Genomic DNA, 22,905 nt, shown 5'->3' on the forward strand with positions numbered 1-22,905 from the left:
ACACACACACACACACACACACACACACACACAGGGCGGAGGTGGGAATCGAACCCTCAGCCCTGGAGGTGCGAGGCCACGGTGCTGGCCACTAAGCCACCGTAATCAATTATTTCATTCTCTATGTAGGCAGTATTATGTAAACTGTATAAAACTGTATAATTTATAGTGTAATGATTCACACTGCTTTTTTATTCAGCCTATAATAAAAAAAAAGCTGAAGTAAACAGTCTTGAGACTGAATTTTACAGACTATTTATTGAGATCTCACAGATCATTACAGTATTTAGTGTTTTTTTTTAAAGCTGTTAAAAAAAGAGTGAAAGGAGTGAGAGAAGAAGAGAAAATGGAGGAGAGACAAGAGGACTTATAGGAAAAGGCACATCCTTCTCATTACGTACAACGCACCCAGAAGATGACATGAAACAGGAATCATGGTCATACATAAAGAGTCAAACGAATCAGAAAAAAACAACTAGAAAAGCTGTCTCTTACTTTAAGATACATTATGCTTGTAGCTCCAGTACAAAACTAAATAAGCAAACCTTAGATACCCATCATCTCCTGACTGATCAAATGCATTCAGAGTAAGAAGAAAACTGTGTTTGTTTAATTTACCACAGAAATATTGCTCTGCAGTAGACATTCAAAAAGAAAGAATCGGGAAAAACAATAATATCTTCATGGTAGACACTGGAACCTAAAATGCTGAAACAATCAAACAGTTTGTATCACCAATATTTTGTCATATTTGTGGGGTTTTAATGAAAGTCCAGTTACATTCATTTTGTCAACAAAGAATCATAAACAGTATAAAAGACAGATCATTTAACAGCTTTAGTCTTTATATATAATTAAATAATTGTTTCTTTTTTTAGGCATTTGTTAGTCACTTGTATGCTGGTGACCACTGTTTTTTTTTCTGTACTGAGTAATAATAATTATTCATCATATTATTAATAATTATACACAGTGAAAGTCATTAACCCAATGGTTCTCAAACCAGGGTGCCAAGTTGTATCTCTACTTAGTCATTTTGTCAATTTAGTAAATCTATAAAGAGTGGTATGTGTTTAAAAACAGTAGAGGTTATGAAATGTTGTTAAGATTAAATATGTGCTAACCAATCACAAATCATAATTTCACAGACCGCTGGTGCTGACTCACTTGTAACTATCCACACTATCCATCCATAGTTAAGGTGGCCTTAAACTAAAAATGATTGAGAAGTGCTGCATTACACAACAGAAAAGTGCTGGGACACAGATTTTACCCTAATTAACAACACTAAATTCTGAGAATATGCAAATTAGGAACACCACACATTTTTATCCTCCCCCCCCCCTTTTTTTTTATCCTGTTAAACAGCTGAAGTAACAGAGGACAAGCAACACATGGCAGTTGTTCCACTAGCCTATAACTAAATCAGCTAAGCATACATGAAGGAAGTAACACAAAGTCACTGAGCAATGCTAGACCATAAATATCTGACAAACTGCCTTAGATGATGTAACATGCAGAAAGGTGTAAGTAAACATTGACTTTTTGGGCCCACTGCATAGATAGTTTCTATAAACTACTAGCACTCAGCTAGAGTTACAGAAGATAACTAGCATCAACTCTTAGAAGATCTAGGCAATAAAACCTATATTTTCAGTTACTGGTGATTAAAATAAAGGTTTGCCTGTTGACATCTGCTTGTTGCTGTGCTCTCTGTTTGCATGAGGTCTGAGACGTAAACCTTTTATTGAATCTCATGATCGTGGTAAAGGTGATGGTGATCCTACTCATCTGTTAGAATTTCCAATGAGATTTTCTGCTCTCCAGTGTTTTTCAAAAGAAGGTGACAAAACCATTACAGTAACTGTTTCTGCACATTGACAAATCTACTCAATCAAATTAACTGCTCAGAAATTATTTGATCATAAACCCTGATTTTTTTAAAATTTTTATTTTAGTTTCATAATTTGTCTAATATGTAAAAAAATAATAATAATAAAATAAAAAAAAATTCAGATGGATTGGTGTTTTTTGCTGCTATTGGACAAAGAATAGAAGGTTGAAAGTAATCTTGCCACTTAAAATGATAAACCTTCTTATTACAACTGATGTTCAAAGATGGAGGGATCTTTTTTTATCCTATCAGTATATCATTTGCATCTCTTTAAAACAAACACAGAGTTCACTCTTTACAGATTTGCAGTGACCTTCCTTGGTGATGGATTGTAGTGTGATATGAGACGGTTCGCTTCTCTCCAGCCAGTAAGTAAAGCGCCATGGACAGTGGAAAAGAAAGATTTGTGAGTGGCCTCTCCAGCAAACAGCACCTGTAAGGGCTGAAGAAGAAAGCTGAGCTAGATCACTTTTTGAAAAATGAACAACAGGTAATAAATCAATTGCTAAATTATTTGCAAACTAATGAAGACAACAACAGATACATATATATATATATATATATATATATACACACACACATACATACACACACACATGCATATACTGTACAGTACTGTGCGAAAGTCGAATTTTCTTAGGCACATGCAAAGAAATGCTGTAGAGCAAAGATGCCTTCAAAAATAATGAAATTAAATGTTTCTAAAAAATACTATAAAGAGCAGTAAACAATAATAAATGAAACAAAGTCAATATTTGGTGTGACGATCCGCAGCAAAAAAAAAAAAGGCTGCCCACTGCTCCGGGTGTGTGTTCACGGTGTGTGTGTGTGTGTGTGTGTTCACTACTGTGTGTGTGCACTTGGATGGGTTAAATGCAGAACACAAATTCCGAGTATGGGTCACCATACTTGGCCACACGTCACTAATATGTATTTTTTTTTAAAAAAAGTTGTCTCAGGTACAATTTGTGCAGTTTTATAAGGAAATTAGCTGTAAGTTTCTTGCAGAAGCAGCCACAGTTCTTCTGGAGACTTTGGAGACAAACACTTTTCTGTAACATTTAATTCTGTGCTGGAAAACTAATGTTTGGAAATCTAAAATGTTTTTGTACTGAATCAGTAATGTAGAAGTCATAAAATAAAAATCTATAACAAAAGACTAAGCCTAAGACTTTTGCACAGTACTCTATCTATCTATCTATCTATCTATCCAGTATATAAGATATATATATATATATCTATATAAGATTTTCACTCTGTTAAAGTTCGCTCCATGACACAATACAAACACATTTGCTATTGCAAAGTTAACAGAATGTTATAAAGTATTATTCTACATACTTCACCATTATACAGACACTGGAACTTAAAATCAGAAAACCATGCCTTACTGTGTGACGTGAAGCAATAAAGATAGGGATACTGTAATATACCTCGGCTTCTGAACCCATGAGTGGAAGAGGCTCGGCGAGGTTATCGATATCTTGACCTGAGCAACCTTTCGCCACATAAGAGTACGATCCGCAGGTGTAGGGATCATGGAACCACTGGGACCGTACAAGCTTCTTTGGTGCAATTGTTGGATTTCCTGCAACATTACAATAAATGATTAAAATTATTTGATGTGTACATAGACTGCTGAATTTAGATTACAGAGTATCTTAATGTTTCTGAATATACTGTAGTAAAATTATTTAAACTACAATCCTGTTTAATCTTAATGGTCAGAAGTTATTGATTCAATTTTCTGTAACAGCGGCTCTGACAGTGGTACTAGCTCTAACTCAATTTATACGTGTATATTAAGGCACTTATTGTAATAAAGTATCATTTGTATAATAACTCATTTACAGGGACTTGTAGGGCAGATGCCTATGTAAAAATGTGTTGTTTTAAAAATGTGTTATCTAACAAATGTATAATCATTGATATGATGAAGCTTTCTTTAAGGAGACGATTATTTAACATCTATGGAGTAAGTTTTCCCACCAAAGGAAAGACTTCAGGAGAGAGGACTTTGCTTGTTCTGATTTCTCAGTAACATGATGATGCATTTTTTTTGTATTATTAACTTCACGAGAGAGACAAAAAGAGAGGCTGGCGAGGGAACAACTGAACAACTGTCTTGCTGATGTTCCACAACATTAAGTGTGCAAAGGTCATTTTTTATTTCTTACTAGTATAAATAACCTGGAAAATATGTAGAACATAATAAAAAGATAATCATTTAAGCACAAGCGTATTATGTGTACTTTAAAACCCCATTTGGAAAATGTCTTTCTGGTCTGGAATGCTTATTTGGGTTTGGATGGGCCTCCTGTCAGTTATTTTATACAGACTCCCCAACGACCCTTCACTCCATCCCATCTCAGTCTGTTTGGAGAGAAAAGATATGGCAGAAGCCTGGAAGCTCCTCATCATAGCCAGATAATATATCAGAGAATATACAACATATATTCTGGCGGTAGTAGAAAACATGCTGTGCTTTGGAATTAAAAACTTAACAACATGAAGCACAATAAAAGCAGAATAAACACTAGCAGTGCTTTTCCAAGATGGAGTAATTTATTGGTAAAGGTGATGAAGCTGGGCACAGAATTACTGATGTTGCTCCTAGACAAATTTGTAAACTCAATCTGAAGAAAACATTGACCTGTTTGAATGGCCTGATTTATATAGCAAAAAAAAAAAGTAGCTAGGTTTTCATCACATAGAGAGGTAAGGAAATGCTTTGGATAAACCACCTTGAAATGTATGTAACGTTAGATAACTCCTATGTAGCTATGTTAACAATGCTATGCTAATGATGACAGCAACAGCAATAGATTCAACTGTAAAATTGCTGAAAGTTCATTGTAAAGAAAAAACAAGGCAGTAAAGGCACTATTGGCCATGCTCATAAATCAGTGAGTTGAATTTTGTGTGTTCATAGTGCTATAACTTGCCTTTCAAGCAGGTGAATGGAATTTCTCCACTATGCTATTATTCTATTTTCATTATTTTGTAGTTAGTTACTTTTATTATCTATGTCTAAATAACGAAGTAAGACAATGCCCTTAATATATAAACAGCCTACCTGAAAGTGATGTCAGGCTAATGCTAATTGAACTAATGCTAACTGAACTCTATTCTACTGGTCATTGTAGATCCTGGGGATGGGCAGGAAGGGGTGGGCTCAAGGAGTTAAAAAAAAATCACTCAAAAATCAAATCCACCTACTAAACATTTAGAGACCTAATCTCAAAACAAAAAAAAAAACATGAGTGTGTAGACATTTTGTATGCACTTTATTTAAGTATGAACAGAGATTAATTATTTATTATAATTACCTGTAAATCTGCGAAGAAGGCGAGTCACAGTGTGCAGCACCTCCTCTTCAGGCAGAGTTTCCATATACTCAGATTCATGGCCAGCAATCCAACCACAAAGAATATGTCCATACCTGTGTCATCAGAGAGAGAAATAAAACCTTAACATAGAACAGAAAGTACTGGAAAAGGATTGGCCTGAATTCTGCTTACCTCTCTGTGGGTTTCAGTACAGTGAAGCCAGACATCTTCCTGATCCAGGCAGTCTTCATATCAGAAACATGATTCTGAAGATCATATTCATCCTCCCATACGAGGAAGATAACTTCACATTCTTCATCCCAGAAGGGCTGCTCGAACTCTAAGAATATTTTATTATTGGTCCCAAAACCCAATCTCTGGATGGAGTGCATCTTGTGTTGTGGCAGAGGAGGATTCAGAAGAGTGTCATGGTGTTTCTTCATATAGCCTTTACAGATGAACACAGCCAAACAAAACCCCCCCCAAAAAAACACATAATTCTTATATCAGAGCTAATACACATGAAATAATGAGGAGAAACAGATATGAGATTATATAAAATGTACAAAGGAGACAAATGAGGGATGGTGTAACCCACTAAACATACCCAGTGGAATGGTAACAATGACATGATCTGCTTCAAAAATCTCTCCATTAATGCATTCAACTGTAACAGGACATGTTCCTTCCTTTGAGCTTGACTGACTGTGGATGTTATTCCAGTGAATGCACTTAACTGGTTTATTAAATAAGACAATGTCCTTAGGCAGTTCATTCATCATGTGTGTAATTAAGCCATCATAGCCTCTGCAAAAAGGACACAAATCCATACATTAAATAGAGAATTTATCTGTATCCTCAGCTTTGGCTATCAAGGTTTAGTTTAAGATGAAGATAAGCTGAAGGACACAACTGTCCTTCACCAGCTCACCCTGGGAAAGTGCAGTCCAGCCCTGGAAGGGACTTATACATGCCAAAGGTTCCAAGGTCCACATCATCCATCGTGTGTGTCCCATTCACACCACACTCAAGCTTCATCAGTGTGCTGAACAGGGCCTGTCTGAGCTTTCTAGTCTCATCTTCTTTCCATTCTTCATTGCTGATCCGGAGAGCCTCTCTTTCAAGAAACTCCCCCATACTAGACATGGGTGCATCGCTACTGGTGTAGAACTCCTGGCACTTCTTAAGTAATGACAAGAAGACCTCCACTGCAGGTGCCATTACCTCAGCCTCAAGCTTCTTGCCTGAGCTGGAAAGCCAGGTGGAAAGCAAAGGCGGAAGACCACCAATGTCCACAGACTGATTCTCCTCAGACATGCACTCTTCATCAAGTAACTGGTACTGGGAGGCCAAGCGAAACACTGGGTTCTCCTGTGAGGGACCATGGATCCAGTTGGCACCTATTTCTATAATTTTACCATCTGGAAGAAAAAAAACCCAAAGATTTGTGACTTATCAAATGAATTTTACTTAAGGTCAGGTTATGATATTGCTTCTGAGTTGTATGGCTTAAGAATATGAATTCTGTTAAAAATAAAATATTCATCACTTTGAATTAGTTGATTGTTTTCCTATAACAGTACATTCTACAGCCTTTTATACCTGTTTTTCACAGCAATTTGCCAACAATTACATTTTTTATTAATTAAAGAACAACACGTGGTACTTCTTCATCAGTATCTAGTTACATTTAGTGTAACAGCCGTGAAACAAGTTAGCTCCTGTTACATTACAGTTATCCCCTCACCAGCATCTCTTTTCTCAGAGCTTTACATCTTGTCTTAAAGACTTTCCCATAGAGGAAACTTTAGTGAGTGTTACAAAGCCTTACCACCCATGACACTTTCCATAAATAAATGTCTCCTTACGGAAAATTTCACCGTATAAAATATTATATCTTTTTTTTGGTGAAATAACAGTACTTTTATTAATCTGTTTATTATTAGGCTTAGATTATTTGGAGCATCTACCAAGTCCCTGTGAATCAGGCCTAACAGTTCCTAGAAACAATAATGTACTAGAGCAAGCGCATTAATACAAACTGTTATTTGAATTCCAGTTGGAACGGTCAGAACTGTGCTGCTGAATAAAATTAATCACCTTTTCATAAACCTTCTAACCAATCAGATTTAAGAATTCAACAGCGCTGTGGTATAAGCCAAAGTTATGTCATTGTGGATGGTGGACTAAAGTATTACATTCCTGCTACGTCTCATGCTGAACCAAACATGCTGATGAGGACATATTTGTAACCTTTAGATACATTTTCCAAGGGAGTGACAGTGCGTAGTTCATACAGTTCAGAGATACAGGTCTATAAAGTTATCACTGTAGTTGTAGTTCATGTTCACTCTAACCAGTGAACTCAAAGAAAACAGTAACCAACTAAAAACCGGTAACTTAAAGAGCTGACAGTGCTTTACATAACACTTGAAACACAGATAAGCAGTGTTTCAAGGCTGCATTTGCACTCTGCCAGATCATTAATACTTTTACTTTATACTTTTATTATACTATTCTATAAGCTTTTCTTTTCAAAAAAAAAAAAAAAAAAAAAGATTCCTGCACCAATGTATTTTGGTGCAGGTTATTTTTGCCGGGCCTTCATTAATAACACAGATTAATAATATACTTTCTAGGCCACCTCCATAAATTTGCCATCACATCGAGAAAGAAAATGAATAAAACTAATTTCATTTGTTGTGTTTGTTTGTGCTGTAAAATTATTGTTTGTTCTGGTTTGGTTTTGAGATAATAGGGTTAGTGTAAGCCTGGGACCAGGACTGATATTAGTCCATTAAACCCTATTCAGCTCAAATGCAAGGAACATTCTGATTTGTGCGGAACAAAAACAGTCCCTTTTCAATTTTTTTTTTCAAAAAACACCACTTACATAACAAAAAACCTCACTAACGTAACACTACAATACTCTTTAATACAGATAAACATCCCTACAGCAACGCTGCAACACTTATTTCCATAAATAAACCATTCCAAAACAAAACATCTCAGTCTTATTTCTATTGTACAGGTTGGAAGCAGCTCCGAGCCTCTTCGAGCTGGTTCATGGCCTTATATAACACCACTCAGGGGGGCTGTGATTTGAACTCGCGACCTTCCGATTAAAAGTCCAACGTCTAAACCACTGCACTCCGTTTACATACAAGGCAAATACTGTTTATGGTCTATATATTCGGGTCGCAGCCATATTCCTACTCCGATGCCTATATGCCTATAGGCATTGGCTACATGGCTTTATTATTATTATTATTATTATTATTAGTTGTTGTTGTTGTTGTTGTTGTTGTTGTTGTTGTGGTGGTGTTCCTTGCAGACTGAGCATGCGCATCTATCTCCTTTCAGTGAACTTTCTGAGTAAGGTATTTACATGTAACGAATTTCCCTATTCCAGAGGCGAGAATCGGAAGTTGCAGAATCAGAATATTGTTTTATGCGGCGTTTGCATGCCTCGATACTAATCAGAATATTGCCAAACTCCGAATAATATCGGAATATTGATGTGCACGTATGTAAACATAGCCGATGTTACAGGTGTTTACTCGCTCTGTCTTACCCAGTCTGCCAGTTTTAACTCTTCCTCCGCTTCTTGACGTTGCTTCAATAATGCGGACATTTCGGAAGCCCTGTCTGATTAACTTCTGCGCAGCACCGACTCCTGAAATCCCGCATCCGATAATAAGGACTCTCGCATCAACACTGGAACGGAGAGCCATCTTCCTGTCTCTGAGCCGTATAAAGTACTGAATACTGCAGCAGGGAGTCTGTAGAGGGCGCTAATCACTTACTCACTTACTTCCGGTATATGACGTTTCATGCCAGGCAGTCCATCAGTAAGAGTCGGCTCTTTGAACTCCCAAATGGCTCTTTAAATTGAAAATAAATAAATAAATAAAATCATGAGACATTGTATGCAATGTATTTTACAGGTGCAGAGGACTTTGGGCCAGGCTGGAGAAGAAGTCAGTTTTCTTGCAGTTTGTTCAAGGGGTGGACGATACGACAAAAATATCATATCACGATCAAGACATTTCTATGCTATACGATATGTATCACGATATAAAGGTTTTCTGGCAAACTGCCAGCTAAAAAAAGAAAAAAAAAAAAAACCTGAATATCTGTGAAAAGCTGAATTCGATATATATTTGTGTGTGTGTGTGTGTGTTGTAAAATGAGGATAGAAGGTCTCTTCAGACTTGAGAGTCAGCTCCCAACACCCTTTTAAAAGAGTCAGCTCAAAGATGACACTAATCACTAATAAACCAATAAACAAAAATGCCCTAAATCCTTCAATATATTTTGTACTGAAAATATCCAAGATTTTTGAACCTCTCTGAACCTTGCACTAACCAGGTAACAGTCACTGTTTCCCATTGCATTGTTGGAAATATAGTATGTAATTAGAATAAACATGTGGCATAAACCACTAGATGGGAGAAGTGCTGCACTGTAACTATACACTACAGCGTCAGTGATAATGTAACAGAGATGCAGTGGAAATGGTAATGCATTTACTGTAGACCTATTATGGCCATAGATTTTAAATGAAAGTTTTGAATGAATACAGGGTCCATGATATGCCTAATTTTCCCTGGAAATGATTTTATTTTGTCCAGTGCAAAATTCTCTGAAACACCAATTGTGAACTTAATGTTAATAAATATTCAAACTTACCCTGAATATCCAAGTGTGTGGTGAATGTGGTGAAGAAAAAGAAACTACGGCCTAAACTAAGACTATTCTATTCAGGCTAATATATAGTGGGTAATAGGTAATAAAAAAAATAACAACAAAGAAAGTCCAATAACAAAGAACACTAACTTATGTAATTTATACTGTAAACTACAGATCGATTAATAATAACATATACTACTAAATGATTAACTAGGCTACTGCTACTAACTTAATGGTAATATCTAGAACGCTACTATCTACCTATACTAATAATGACAATAAAGAAATGAACAATTAACTCATGATTAACTTTGATTAAAATATGTAATACACAATATTTGTTGATCCACATTCCATTTTAATTGGTGAACTACTGTAAACAATGGCCTATCTATTGCAATTTCTATGTAAAAGTTTATCTAAATTGGCCGTGTGTCCCAAATCACTCCCAGCGTTCCCGGGATAGGACCCTGACCTGGATAAAGTGGTTACTGAAGATAAATGAATTATATAAAAAGTTATGAAAAACAAAAGTATAACATTATGTAAATGTAAATATCTTAAGACTATGTTTACATAATGTTTATTTTATATTCCTTTATTCATTCATTTGGTAGTTATCTTACTATCTGGTTGAGTTAAAGCCTGATACATGGGGAAATGATTCTACTTTATAATAAAAAATCATTTTCCAACTGAATAGAGTCCTCTTCGTGTTTCTCTCCTGCAAGACCCAACAACATTTAATAGAGTAACAGTTTTGGGATAGGTCACAATGAACCTGGGAAGGTTTGAATAGTCATCTAGCCACCATGTCTCCACACAGCAAACAGTGTCTGTACATTCAGATGATTTTGTAACCCTATATCGTAGAAAAAAAGTGCATATACAAAACGTTCTAGGTTCTAGGTTTTCACATTAAAAACCAGGGTAAACCAGCCAGTCAGGCTTTCAGTAGACTTTACACTGGGATTAAACACAATTCTCCAGAAGGCTGTCATAGGCCTAAATGTTAATCACTGACACGACCAGTCTTGTTCTCTTCCTGATGCAGTTTCTCACACAGTAAATTATAGACTTTACATACAAGTAAAAGTTTCACAGCCTGCTGCTTTTCGTGTTCTTGCCTTTTTTTCAGAGGTGGGATCAAGTCATTGTTTTGTCCCAAGTACGCCTCATGTCTTGGCATTCAAGTCCTACGTCAAGACTGATAAGTCCAAGTCAAGTTACAAGTCCTTAACTTTCGAATCCTAAGTCATAATGTACTCTCTACCAAATCTAAGGCCAGTAGTAAATTTATACAAATCATGCAGGCTTTTTAAAATTCATGTTCTTCATTACTATGACTATAAAACTGAATATTACAGTTCAATTTCAAGATGAGGTGTAGACTATTTTCACTAATTGTACCCATCTATCTCAGTCCAGTTTAGTTTTACTTTGGGATTTGCTTTATGCAACTCCAAATGCTGAACAAAATTTGAAGCTGCTGCTTTTGCTTCTGTTATTCTTGAACCACAGGTCCCACTGCTGCAACCCTTTGGTTGTTGCAAACAACACAACATCTGTAAGCAAAGGCTACTATCTTTGGGAGCACGGCTGTTGGGAAAAAGACTAGTTGATTCACTGCACACTTTATCATTTTTAATCTTTGGTTTTGAAAATATTATCAAATCTTTTCCAAGTCAAAGGGCTCAAGTCCAAGTGAAGTCGCAAGTCATTGATTCCAAAGATAAAGGGCAAATCTTTTTTTAATAGTGTTGAGATGAAAGTCTGCAAATTTGTGACTCGAGTCCACAACACTGCCTCTTTCCTGCAAAATTATTTGAGCAGACTTAAGCATTCTTACAGCCCATTAAAATTAGCATATCTTTGGAAATGCATTAAAAAACTCTTCATAAAGTCTTCATAAAGGAAAAGTTTGCAGTTTGGCCTATGTAGGTGTCTTATTGTGGCCTATTTCCATTTACACATGCACATTTGGCAGCAGGTTTTATCCAGAGTGAAATGCAGGTAAGAGGAAATACCCAAAATTAGCATGAATCTGTTTAAAGAAGCCACAAATGCTACAAGAGTCACAATAAAACAAAGGTGATGACAGTAAAGGATTTGATTGGTAAATCATGTCTTCAAAACCACAAGTAAAACTTCCAGCTGTTTTACGCCATGTGTAAACACAGTCCCAATGTTTACCTTTTCATAAGGCGGCTCATAAAGTTTCCTGGTTTATGAATACTAATGGTCACAATATAATTTTAATAAAAAAAATAATAAAATAGCCAAAAATGTCAAGCTTTTTAACATCATTAATAGAAAACCATTTACAGACTAGTACACAGATGGAGCAGAGAGGATTTCAACACAATCAGAGCAGAAATATCAATCAGAAAAGTGGTTCCTGAGAAATTGGCTCTACATTGTTTCCCATGATGCCACTGTGTAAGAGTGGCACTCCTGCCAGCAGGCACTGATTACTTGTCTTATTCTCATCAAAACAGCTCCTGGAATAGCTCGTGGGAACTGCTACACTCCATAGGTCACTCACAGAACAATGAGTAGCTCTGCAGGACTCATTGTGAGCATGCAGGAAACGGCGAATTACTTTTTTCTTCTTAAGGAAAACGACTCCGACAATGAATTGAGATAATATTACTCATGTAGCATAATAACAACATGTGTATAACAGTGAGGTATAAGAGCAGAGCAATGAAAATATATAATATTTAACTGTCACAGTTGAAATCAACTGCTGGAAATCAAATTCTTTGTAGGCCTGATGTATCATGTTGTATTTTGCTCCTATGGTGGCCTGAAAGTACAAAACATATTAAACCATATTAAAAGCAAAATTACAACAGCAAATTAGAAAACACATCAACTTTAACTCAAAACAGAAAGGGTGGGTCCTTGCAGAACATCACATGCTTGTTGCTGATTGGTTACAGTGTGTGTCAGTCTGAAAGACCTTTGAAAATGAAGAACTGGAGGATGTTTACACTGAGAGTACAGGAAATATGAGTTTAAATGAATCTACTTATGCTTTTATTTGTGCTTATTTTTATCAAGGGTATTCATATAAGTTTTTTTTTTTTTTTTTTTTTTTTTTTTTTTTTACATACACTGCCAAATTTGCACAGCATTAATATGAGCATGTGAGTGCTGAAAAAGGAAGCCAGGTTATTCAGAAGAATGAATCACTCCTCCCTATAATAACATCATTAGACTAGATAACAGACTGAAAAGCAGCAGTGAGCATGTGATATTCAGTACAGGCCAACTCTTTTTAGCTGACATTAACATGTTTCTGAATTTATTGCTGTGTTTTGGTTTTGTTATTGTGTTTCCTGATTTGCTGCTGCTGTATGTTCTTTGCACTTATACATGTTTGGAGTGCCTCCTTTTGCATTGTGGAATCAAATATAGCAGAAACATACACAGCTTACAATTAATACTTTTTACTAGAATTACCACAAACTACACAGACATAGTTATATGCATCTGTATAAAGAAAATTTATTATTATATATTCTTAAAAAACAATAATAGTGTATTATGTTCAACTAAATACATTCAGTGTAAAGTCATGATATGTAGCTCAATAAGTGTCACTAACTCTATTCAAAAATACAAAAACAAAAAAAAAAACAGCATTTAAAAATACTTAAGTGCTTTATAAAGTATTTTAACAGTAGCATCTGGTATTGTGTGTCACTCCTGAGTATTCTATGTGAAATCAGTTATTGGTACTTGTAAACACCTAGGTATAAAACTTATTGCATCTAGTATGTCCTCAGTCAAAACAAGTAAAAAAATCTACATCTTCTCACACACAGTCTGCACGTTCAGAAATATCCTTTAGCTGCTGTAATATTATTGATTTCAGTACACCATACCTATAAAAAAAAAAAAGAATATACATGTTTGAGTTAGTAAATGAAATACAGATTTAGCTTTCAGCCCACATGCCGGTACTGCCCTTGTGAAAATAATTCCTTTATTTAGCATTAAATTCATTATTGCAGTGTAGAGCAGAAACAAACACAGTAAAGGATATCACCTTTGCAGTAGATGTCATTTGTGTAAGAAAAACAGTAATAAGATTCATATTATATTATACTGTATGTGTGATATGACATACTTTTCTGTCAGTTTTGAAATCTCTCTCTCCTCTTCTTCCCTCAGTTTTGTGACAAAGCTATTCAACACAGGCATCTCAAACTTTATGTACTGTGCAACCTGGAAAAAAAATAACACTTTTTTGTATTGTGGTATTAACATCCTAAATACCAAGAAACTGAGTTGAGTTTAGACAGAACCTTTAACCATTTACTACAAAAGTGCGGCAGTCTGGGAAAACCCTTCACATGGTCATTCTACAGGCTTTCCTGAGCTGAAATATGTTCCTTTTTATGCATGTTTCTCATGATGATGTGCAGACATTTTTAAAGCCAACATCTAATCACAGACAGAACTGATTAGGCTTATGTCCATTTGGCTATATGGCATGTAACTATCCATCAACTTGATCAAAGCCTGACATTCACAGAAAGCAGAAAGTCAAGGCGAGGTTAGAAATGCGACTAAATTAAACATTTCCACATCTTTTTGGTAAATTACACTCACCGTCCACTTTATTAGGAACACCTGTATATCTGCACATTTATGCAGTTATCCAATCAGCAAACCACGTGACAGCAGCACAATGCAAAAAATCATGCAGATACAGGTCAAGAGCTTCAGTTAATGTTCACATCAAACATCAGAATGAAAAACAAAGTGACCCCTGTGACTTTGATCATGGCATGGTTGTTGGTGCCAGCGGGCTGGTTTGAGTATTTCAGAAACTGCTGATCTCCTGGGATTTTCACACACAACAGTCTCTAGAGTTTACATAGAGTGAGCGACAGTTCTGTGGGTGGAAACACCTTATGAGGAAAAGAGCCAGATTGGTTCAAGCTGTCAGGAAGGATATAGTAACTCAAATAATCACTCTTTACAACCGTGAAAAACAGAAAAGCATCTCAGCATGCACAAAACATCAGCTTTAAGGTGGATGGGCTACAAAAGCAGAAGACCACATCAGGTTCCACTCCTGTCAGCCAAGAACAGGAATCTGAAGCTATCATGGGCACAGACTCACCCAAACTGGACAGTTGATGATTGGGGGGAAAAAAAAAATCACCTGGTCTTTTCCCAGTCTTCAACTGTCTAGTCTGGGTGAGTCTGTGCCCATGATAGCTTCAGATTCCTGTTCTTGGCTGACAGGAGTGGAACCTGATGTGGTCTTCTGCTGTTGTAGCCCATCCATCTCAAGCTTTGATGTATTGTGTGTTCTGAGATGCTCTTCTGCCCGGTTGTAAAGAGTGCTGATTTGAGTTACTACAGACTTCCAGACTAGTCACACCATTTTGAGTACACTCTAGAAACTGTTGTGTGTGAAATTCCCAGGAGATCAGCAATTTATGAAATACTCAAACCAGCCCATCTAACACCGACAACCATGCCACAATCAAAGTCTCAGAGATCACATTTTTTCCCCTCATTCTGATGTTCGATGTGAACGTCAACTGAAGCTCTTGGCCTGTATCTGCATGATTTTGTGCACTGCACGGCTGAACATGATTGGCTCAGTAGATAACTGCATGAATGTGCAGGTGTTCCTAATAAAGTGGACTGTGAGTGTATATTTATGCAGGGATGTCAAAGTACATGACTGGCAGAAAAATCACATACTCTTTTGTCATTTTGATGATTTCCAGAATTCAGCTGTAGCAAAATCAGATGGGATTTCCAGGGCCGCCACACATAAATGTATAATTGTGACCATTAGACTGTATACACGTGTTTAATGATACAGGCAGAAAGACTCACATCACAAGTAACCTCTTCACCCAGATCCTTTTCCATAATAAAAAGTTTGGCAATTCTTTCACATGGCCCATGTAGCACACGTGACACCAAGGGATATTCAGTGTCTTTAATCTTCGTCTTTTCTGAATTGTAAATAATATTACAAATATTGTATTATACTTTAATACACACCAGGCTGGCAGGAATGAGAATTGAAAAAGACAAAGAAAAAAGCAAAGAAGCAAAAGTTACCTCCTGATTCATGGACGACATAAAGTGCAAATTCATCTGCTTTATTTTCCACCTGTAGAAACACAGTATGATAAAGTGTACAGCTTCAGGATTGATGAAGGGTTGAGGAGATGAAGAATTATTAAGAGTTACTCATATAAGAAGGGTAATTCATGTAATATTCTCAAAGTCCTGTGAAAATATTACAGAATTACATACCCGAAATTTATTCAGTAGCAGACTGAGCACTTGCTGTGTTGTCATTGAACTGCTCACACGAACATTAGTTACTGACCCATAAGCTGGGGTGAAGATCGATGTCTGAAAATGCGAACAGGAAATTACTGTAGCTCTTGCCACATAAAGGAGATATAATGAATAATGATTTTTTAATTATTCAATCACTATTTAATAAAAGCATTCACTGACACACATAGTAAAGCAGCAGTGTTGCATTCACTCCTAAATGTTTATCTAATCCTGTCCATGAGATCTCAATCATTATCCTACACACAGGGTAAACTTCTGGCTCTTCTCTATTTTGCAATCCAAAACAAACTGTTCATCAGTATAAGAAAGTACAGGGACATACAGCATGTTGCCTTACTTTTTTAGTTCACGTCTCGTCACGTAGCTCATAAGAATGTCAACATGCAGTTATTCATGTGTAATTCTCTTTCACTTCCTGTTCATTAGTTTACTTTTACACTCTTTTATGAGGGCAACATACCTATCCACCAACACCATCCACCCCTAAGACAAATCGTTTAAATACGCAGCTTCCTTTCCAGTTTCTCCACATCTGCAGAAAGACCTCTCTGACCAGGCTGATCCCTAACCTTGAGGATTGCTGATGAGAAAAGCAGGTGACAGGCCTTTGTGAAGAGTGTGCTGCTGCCAGGGGAACGCCTGCACAGGAAAGCACTCTCTCTCAACACCTGCATCCATCCATTACTGCTCTCTGACCTGTAGGACACTCACATCACCAACACTTCCCTTTACACATGCTGCTACAGTCATTAGTGAGAGCTCAAGGGCCCTTTGCCAGCCACAAGGCGTGATAGTTCCCTCCAAACACTATGCGCTTTGCTCATCTTTGCTGATGATACTTTAGACATCCATTATGCAGGTTCCTCTCTGTTAGAAGTAACGTTTAAATAGATTACCAATATGGGATGTGAAATTTAAAAATGTTTAAGGTAACATGTTACCTTGTGGTTGTAAAAGTGCCCATTTATGGAGAAGCGATGCCTTTTAATCCTTTGTAAGTCTCCTGAGGAACGCTGTCTGGATCTTCTTTGGACGTTCATGAAGCTGGCATCACTTCTCGTTCTTGGAAGTTGAGGAGTTTCCTCTTCTGAGCTAAGACCATCAACACCTACAGACGAAAGGACAAACCTGTTGAACACATGAGCTTTTTATATAGCACTTTCACGCTTTGAAACATGGTATTGTGTACAATTTCACCATCACAAATTAAACACACCTGTGAATATTCCAGAATAACACAAAACTAAATTAGTTGCATGAACACCTGGAGGAACAGTGGCTAGCATGCACACATGGTGGAAATGCTCCGTCATGGATAAATGATCTAGAAAAACAATATGGCTAAAAATAAACAATACAGAAATACAAACAATACACTATCACTGCCTATGAGTCACGTACACAAACTGACATTATTGCCTTTGTTGGAGAAAGTACACATGGCACATGTTTAGTTTGTAATTATGTGGGATTATTACCAACACATTTGATGAAACTGAAAGTTTCATAGTAGTTTCATCTGTTTGCCATTGGTAAGCACAGAGAAAACAAAAGCTAGAGACTATTTTTGAACTTACTGGTTTTTGCTGGTACAGGAACTTCATTGTTGTTGGACTCAAATGATAACTGAATGGGACTCTTTTGGTTTTCATTCCTGTCAGCAAAGAGAATATATAGTACAGAAGACTTAGTTCACTTTAGTTCGACAACATAGCCCTGCTTAATTAATGTTAGGTCACTCGTTCATAACTGATGTCAGCTAGAGATAAAAAAAAAAAAAAAAGAAACAGTTATTATTTGTGTGTACCTGCCTATGACAATTTCTAACAAATTTAGTTGGTTCTATTCCCAAAATATAAACAAATAAGTAGCCTAAGTAGACCAGACAGTTAATAAGACGATGTATACATGAATATATGTATATGTATATATGAATTCTCCTATTTGTATCCCATAATATGTTTATATTTGGTTACATTCCTTGATAAATTAAATTAATACAATACAATACAATACGTCTTGATGTAGCACTTCCAGCAACCATATGACAAGGTCACTGGAGTGTTAGGCATGTGCTTATGGAAGCTTAATATTTCCTTGAGTAAGGAGGATGTTACACGTGAGACACGAGAGGGAGTGTCGCAGAGGGGTATGACCACACACAACCTGTGTATGCTCAGCAAACACCAGTAATATATTCTATATTTTTTTCATTCATTCTACATTCATTCTATATTTTTTAACAGAACTATGCGTTTCAATGATGCACATCAATCTGCACCAATAGGCTATGGACTGACAGGCTGACCTCTGAACAAAAACTATAACTATTTGAAATTCTGTGTACTGAAGAATTATGTGCCAATCCCTGTATATTACTTAATTTAACTTAATTACTTAATATATTAATTATTTAATTTTTTCTATCTCCGTCTTGTAATTCAAATTCCTATGTGACCTTTATATAACGTGATCAAAAAAGTTTCACCTCCAGCAAAATCTCTCCTGTGTATTTAGATGACAAATGCACTGAGCTGATGAAAGGAATAAAAGGTTGAGATTTACTTTCATGAAGGCGAAAGCTAATAGTGGGTGTAGCTCAGTCCCACCCACCTATGGTCTCTCCCTGGGCTCTCTGGCCTCCATAAACCTGCACTGGCAAAGTGGAAGCGCTCGTGGTCATCCTGCATCTGCAGTCTGATTGGCCTCCTCAGGCCCCAGGAGATGTTGAGTAAACCCTCCATGATCAACTCACCCCCTTCCTGCAGTGACACAAGAAATAATAATAATTGTTAATTCTTCTATTGGACAGAGGAAATCCTGCTGGCTCACATTCAGCCAAGCTCTGTTACAAGTGTACGTGCTAGAAGGCAGTCAGGACCAACGGTCCTGTTCTGAGATTTCTGAGCAGTGGAAAGTCACACTGGGAGGTATCCGCTTCAGACAATCTACCTTAGGTCATGTTTTGGAGTGTGACACGGAATCATGACACAGTGCTGTATTAAGTCACGTCCACATTTGTAACTGTAAAACATGAAATGCACATGGACGACGTTCTTAACTCCAGGCTAGATTAATATATTAGAATGTATCATCAATAATTAGTTTTCAACCTAAATCACTGTTCATTTATTTAAAAAAAAAAAAAAAAAAAAAAAAAAAAAAAAAAAAAAAACACACACACACAAAATATATAGTAAATATATATATATATATATATATATATATATATATATATATATATATATATATATATATACACACACACACAAAATATATATATTTATATATATATATATATATATACATACATATATATATATATATATATATATATATATATAAAATGTGTGTGTGCGTGTATTTTTTTTGTATATTATATATACAAAAAAAAAAATACACGCACACACACATTTTTTATACACACACAGAAACACAGTACTGTGCAAAAGTCTTAGGCACCCTATTTTTTTTAGTACAAACTTTGTTATAGATTTTTATTTTATGACTTCTACATTACTGATTCAGTACAAAAACATTTTAGATTTCCAAACATTAGTTTTCCAGCACAAAATTAAACGTTACAGAAAAATGTTTGTATGTCAGTAAAGAAAGCAGTATATTACATAAGAGACACTTTTCAGACAAAAAAACATAATGAAGGCTGCTGAGTTTTGCTGCAAAAATAAGAAGCGAGTGCAACAGTCAAAGTCTCCAGAAGAACTGTGTCTGCTTCTGCAAGATGCTCAGTAACACTTACAGCTCATTTCCTTATAAAACTGCACTCATTGTACCTGAGACTACTATTTTTTTTTTAAAGCGAAGGATCGTCACACCAAATATTGACTTTGTTTCATTTATTACTGTTTACAGATCTTTATAGTATTTTTTTAATGTAGAAACATTTAGTTTCATTATTTTTGAAGGCATCTTTGCACAGTAATATATATATATATATATATATATATATATATATATATATATATATATATATATATATATATATATATATATATATATATATATATTCTGCAGTGACAAACATTTTTTATCATAATACCCTGACCACACAGCATCTTATTTCCAGCTCTCCAACTCTGAATGTCCACTTCAGTAGTTTCAGAGGTTCATATCAGGCCATGTACAACCACAAAGTGCAGTATAGCAGAGAAGGGCCTAAGAGCAAAACGTGTCATGTGAACACATGTCTAATCCTTTCAGGAACTAGCCGGATAATCCTCCTCCAATCCCCATGTGAGCTCTGCACTTGACATGGCCAAAAAAGCAGCAGATTAAAATTGAATGCCAAATATAGCTGCCTTTAAACACGTCAGTGTCCTAATTCCTGGCTAGCAACACTCACATGGAAAACAAATGTCTGTAATCTATTTTAAACTAACATTCCTTAACTTCATAGTTTCACTGTTGATTAATGATAATCTAATATGGTTTAATGTCTAGTACACCAATCATCGTAATGATTCAGAAGTAATTCACTAAATAAACAGCACTTTGTTCACTTAACTTAATCTTCTTTGTGCCGGATGTCTTGCAAAAGACAAGATTAGAAAGCAGGTTTCTGGATTCTGGGCCTGGACTCACTTAGTAACTACAGCTAAATTGAGTTCAAGCTTATAGCCTTCTTACACCTAAACAGCTGACAACAGTTACAGCCATTAATGATCTCTTTACTGTAACGTCACAATTTCTACTTCTGTAAAGTGTGCTTTTTGAGTAAAGTGAGTAAAGTACATTAAAGTAGAAAGTATTTAATTAATTACTGTAATTTATTAATTTACAAACCCCATTTCCAGAAGTTATCATATTCTCTAAAATGCAATAAAAACAAGAATCTATGATTTGTTAATTCTACTGAACCTTTATTTAACTGACAAAAGTACAAAAAAAAAAAAAAGAGAGAGACAGAATATGTCTCTCTAAAATCCCAATATACGCTCCGCATCAATAGTACCTTCACACATATGCAAGTCACCCATGCCGTGAGTACTGATCCACCCCAATAGCATGACAGATGTTGGCTTTCGCATCTTTCGCTTTCTCCTTTCCATGACAGATGCTGGCTTTTGCACCCTTCTCCTGGATGGTCCATTTCATCTTTGGCATGGAGAATTCAACGTCGGTTTTTCCTGAAAACAAGCTGAAATGTGGACTCAGCTGACCACAGCACACATTTCCACTGTCTCTCGGTCCATCTGAGACGAGCTCGGGCCCAGAGAACTCGGCGGCGTTTCTGCATAGAATTGATGTATGGCTTTCTCCTTGCATAATAGAGTTTCAGGCTGCATTTCTTGATGCAGCGATGGACTGTGTTAAGTAACATCAGTTTTCCGAAGTACTCCCGAGCCCATGTGGCTATATTTATCACAGCAGCATGACAGTTTCTCATGCAATGCTGTCTGAGGGCTCGAAGGTCACGCACATTTAACAGTGGATTCCGGCCTTGCCCTACACGGAATGAGATTTCTCCAGATTCTCTGAATCTTTCACAATATTATGTACTGTAGATGGTGAAAGACCTAAATTCTTTGCAATCTTGCATTAAGAAATGTTCTTTTTGAACTGATTGACAATTCTCTCATGAAGTTTGGCACAAATTGGTGAGCCACCACCCACCTTAATTACATTTCCATAAAAAAGAAAGCCAAGTCTTTAGTTTAACTTTCGTGCAGACCCTCCACCTCCTTTTTTTTTGCCTAGTTACTCATCTAATCTGTTTCTGTGTATTTAAAACCACAACCATCTTTGCACAGGAACTCCCTATTAGTCTCAACTGCTTTTCATACTATAAATCAGGTGTTCCCACACTTTGAGCAAACAACCCCCAATGGACATTATGAACTTTCTGCGGCTCCAAACAACCCCGCATTTTTCCACATTTCTAAATAAGGAATTATTGTAAAATTTGAACATTTTATCAAACCAGTAACGTGTAACATAAACACAAACCTTGCAAAGGGTCAATCATTTTCATGGCACACAAAGACATACCTGGGTATCGCGTTTTCACTGTGTTTTGATTTCCTCTCGTTATTTGTCATCAAGCTTGTAAAATCGTATTCAATAAATATTTTCCACATACTTTCATGTTCGTTTTCTGTTGTTCCACTCAGTCAGAGTCACTCGTAGTGGTCAAGGAACTAGCAGCACATACCACTAGCACATACACTCTTAACATTTCACAATAGTAACATACAAAATCCTTCTGCATAGAGTAATATTCTTAATATTTATGTGTATTGTGAGTTCCTCTCACAACCCTATTTGTAGATATATACCCCTAGTTGGGGAACCCCTGCATTAAAGTCAGTCTAAATAAAAAAAACAAACAAAAAAAAGGTGATGTGGTTAATCTTTGATTTCATGAATAAAGTTTTATCAAAAGGTATCAACTCTAAACCTGTTCCTAATCTTAACTTCAACCTTCAACTTTTCATACAAACTGACTTGTGCAAATTCATATGGATTTGCAATGTGGGTAAAAAAAAATGTGTAAAGTCCTAAATATGTATAAAGTGTGGACATTTAACATTTACTTATAATTTACAATACCTGCACTTTGACTTGAATATAATTTTACTGTACATTTCCACTCATGTTTAACTATTTGAAAAAACAAAG

The 22,905-nt window shown here is 36.1% G+C and overlaps 2 protein-coding genes across 3 annotated transcripts in view; both read right to left on the reverse strand.

The window, feature by feature from the left end:
* Positions 1-239: 239 nt before the first annotated feature.
* On the reverse strand, positions 240-9,008 carry paox (polyamine oxidase). Its single transcript, XM_026942577.3, has 7 exons — positions 8,798-9,008; positions 6,155-6,644; positions 5,831-6,030; positions 5,416-5,671; positions 5,224-5,336; positions 3,328-3,482; positions 240-2,336 (listed from the first exon to the last, which is right to left on the reverse strand). The coding sequence occupies exons 1-7, from the start codon at positions 8,955-8,957 to the stop codon at positions 2,190-2,192; spliced, it is 1,521 nt and encodes a 506-aa protein (XP_026798378.3). The 5' UTR covers positions 8,958-9,008; the 3' UTR covers positions 240-2,189.
* A 3,146-nt stretch (positions 9,009-12,154) lies between these two features.
* The window catches only part of rassf4a (Ras association domain family member 4a), a 32,042-nt gene continuing 21,291 nt past the window's right edge, over positions 12,155-22,905 (reverse strand). For both annotated transcript variants that reach the window (XM_026940422.3, XM_026940415.3), the window contains exons 4-11: positions 18,880-19,028; positions 17,844-17,920; positions 17,208-17,374; positions 16,216-16,317; positions 16,018-16,069; positions 15,787-15,908; positions 14,054-14,151; positions 12,155-13,808 (exon numbers count right to left, since the gene is read on the reverse strand). In XM_026940422.3, the coding sequence (XP_026796223.2) occupies positions 13,739-13,808; positions 14,054-14,151; positions 15,787-15,908; positions 16,018-16,069; positions 16,216-16,317; positions 17,208-17,374; positions 17,844-17,920; positions 18,880-19,028 (837 nt within the window). In that variant the 3' untranslated portion in view covers positions 12,155-13,738. The remainder of the gene's footprint in view (positions 13,809-14,053; positions 14,152-15,786; positions 15,909-16,017; positions 16,070-16,215; positions 16,318-17,207; positions 17,375-17,843; positions 17,921-18,879; positions 19,029-22,905) is intronic.

Source organism: Pangasianodon hypophthalmus, chromosome 3, assembly GCF_027358585.1.
Source record: "Pangasianodon hypophthalmus isolate fPanHyp1 chromosome 3, fPanHyp1.pri, whole genome shotgun sequence".
In the NCBI taxonomy this organism is placed as follows: domain Eukaryota; kingdom Metazoa; phylum Chordata; class Actinopteri; order Siluriformes; family Pangasiidae; genus Pangasianodon; species Pangasianodon hypophthalmus.

Bases quoted from the DNA above. Each gene is read 5' to 3' on its own strand.
- paox (XM_026942577.3), bottom strand. From the start codon at position 8,957: ATGGCTCTCCGTTCCAGTGTTGATGCGAGAGTCCTTATTATCGGATGC. The intron at 6,645-8,797 runs GTAAGACAGAGC...TTTTTCTTCCAG, and splicing joins AGTTAAAACTGGCAGACTGG to ATGGTAAAATTATAGAAATA. The intron at 5,672-5,830 runs GTATGTTTAGTG...TCATCTGTAAAG, and splicing joins CATTGTTACCATTCCACTGG to GCTATATGAAGAAACACCAT.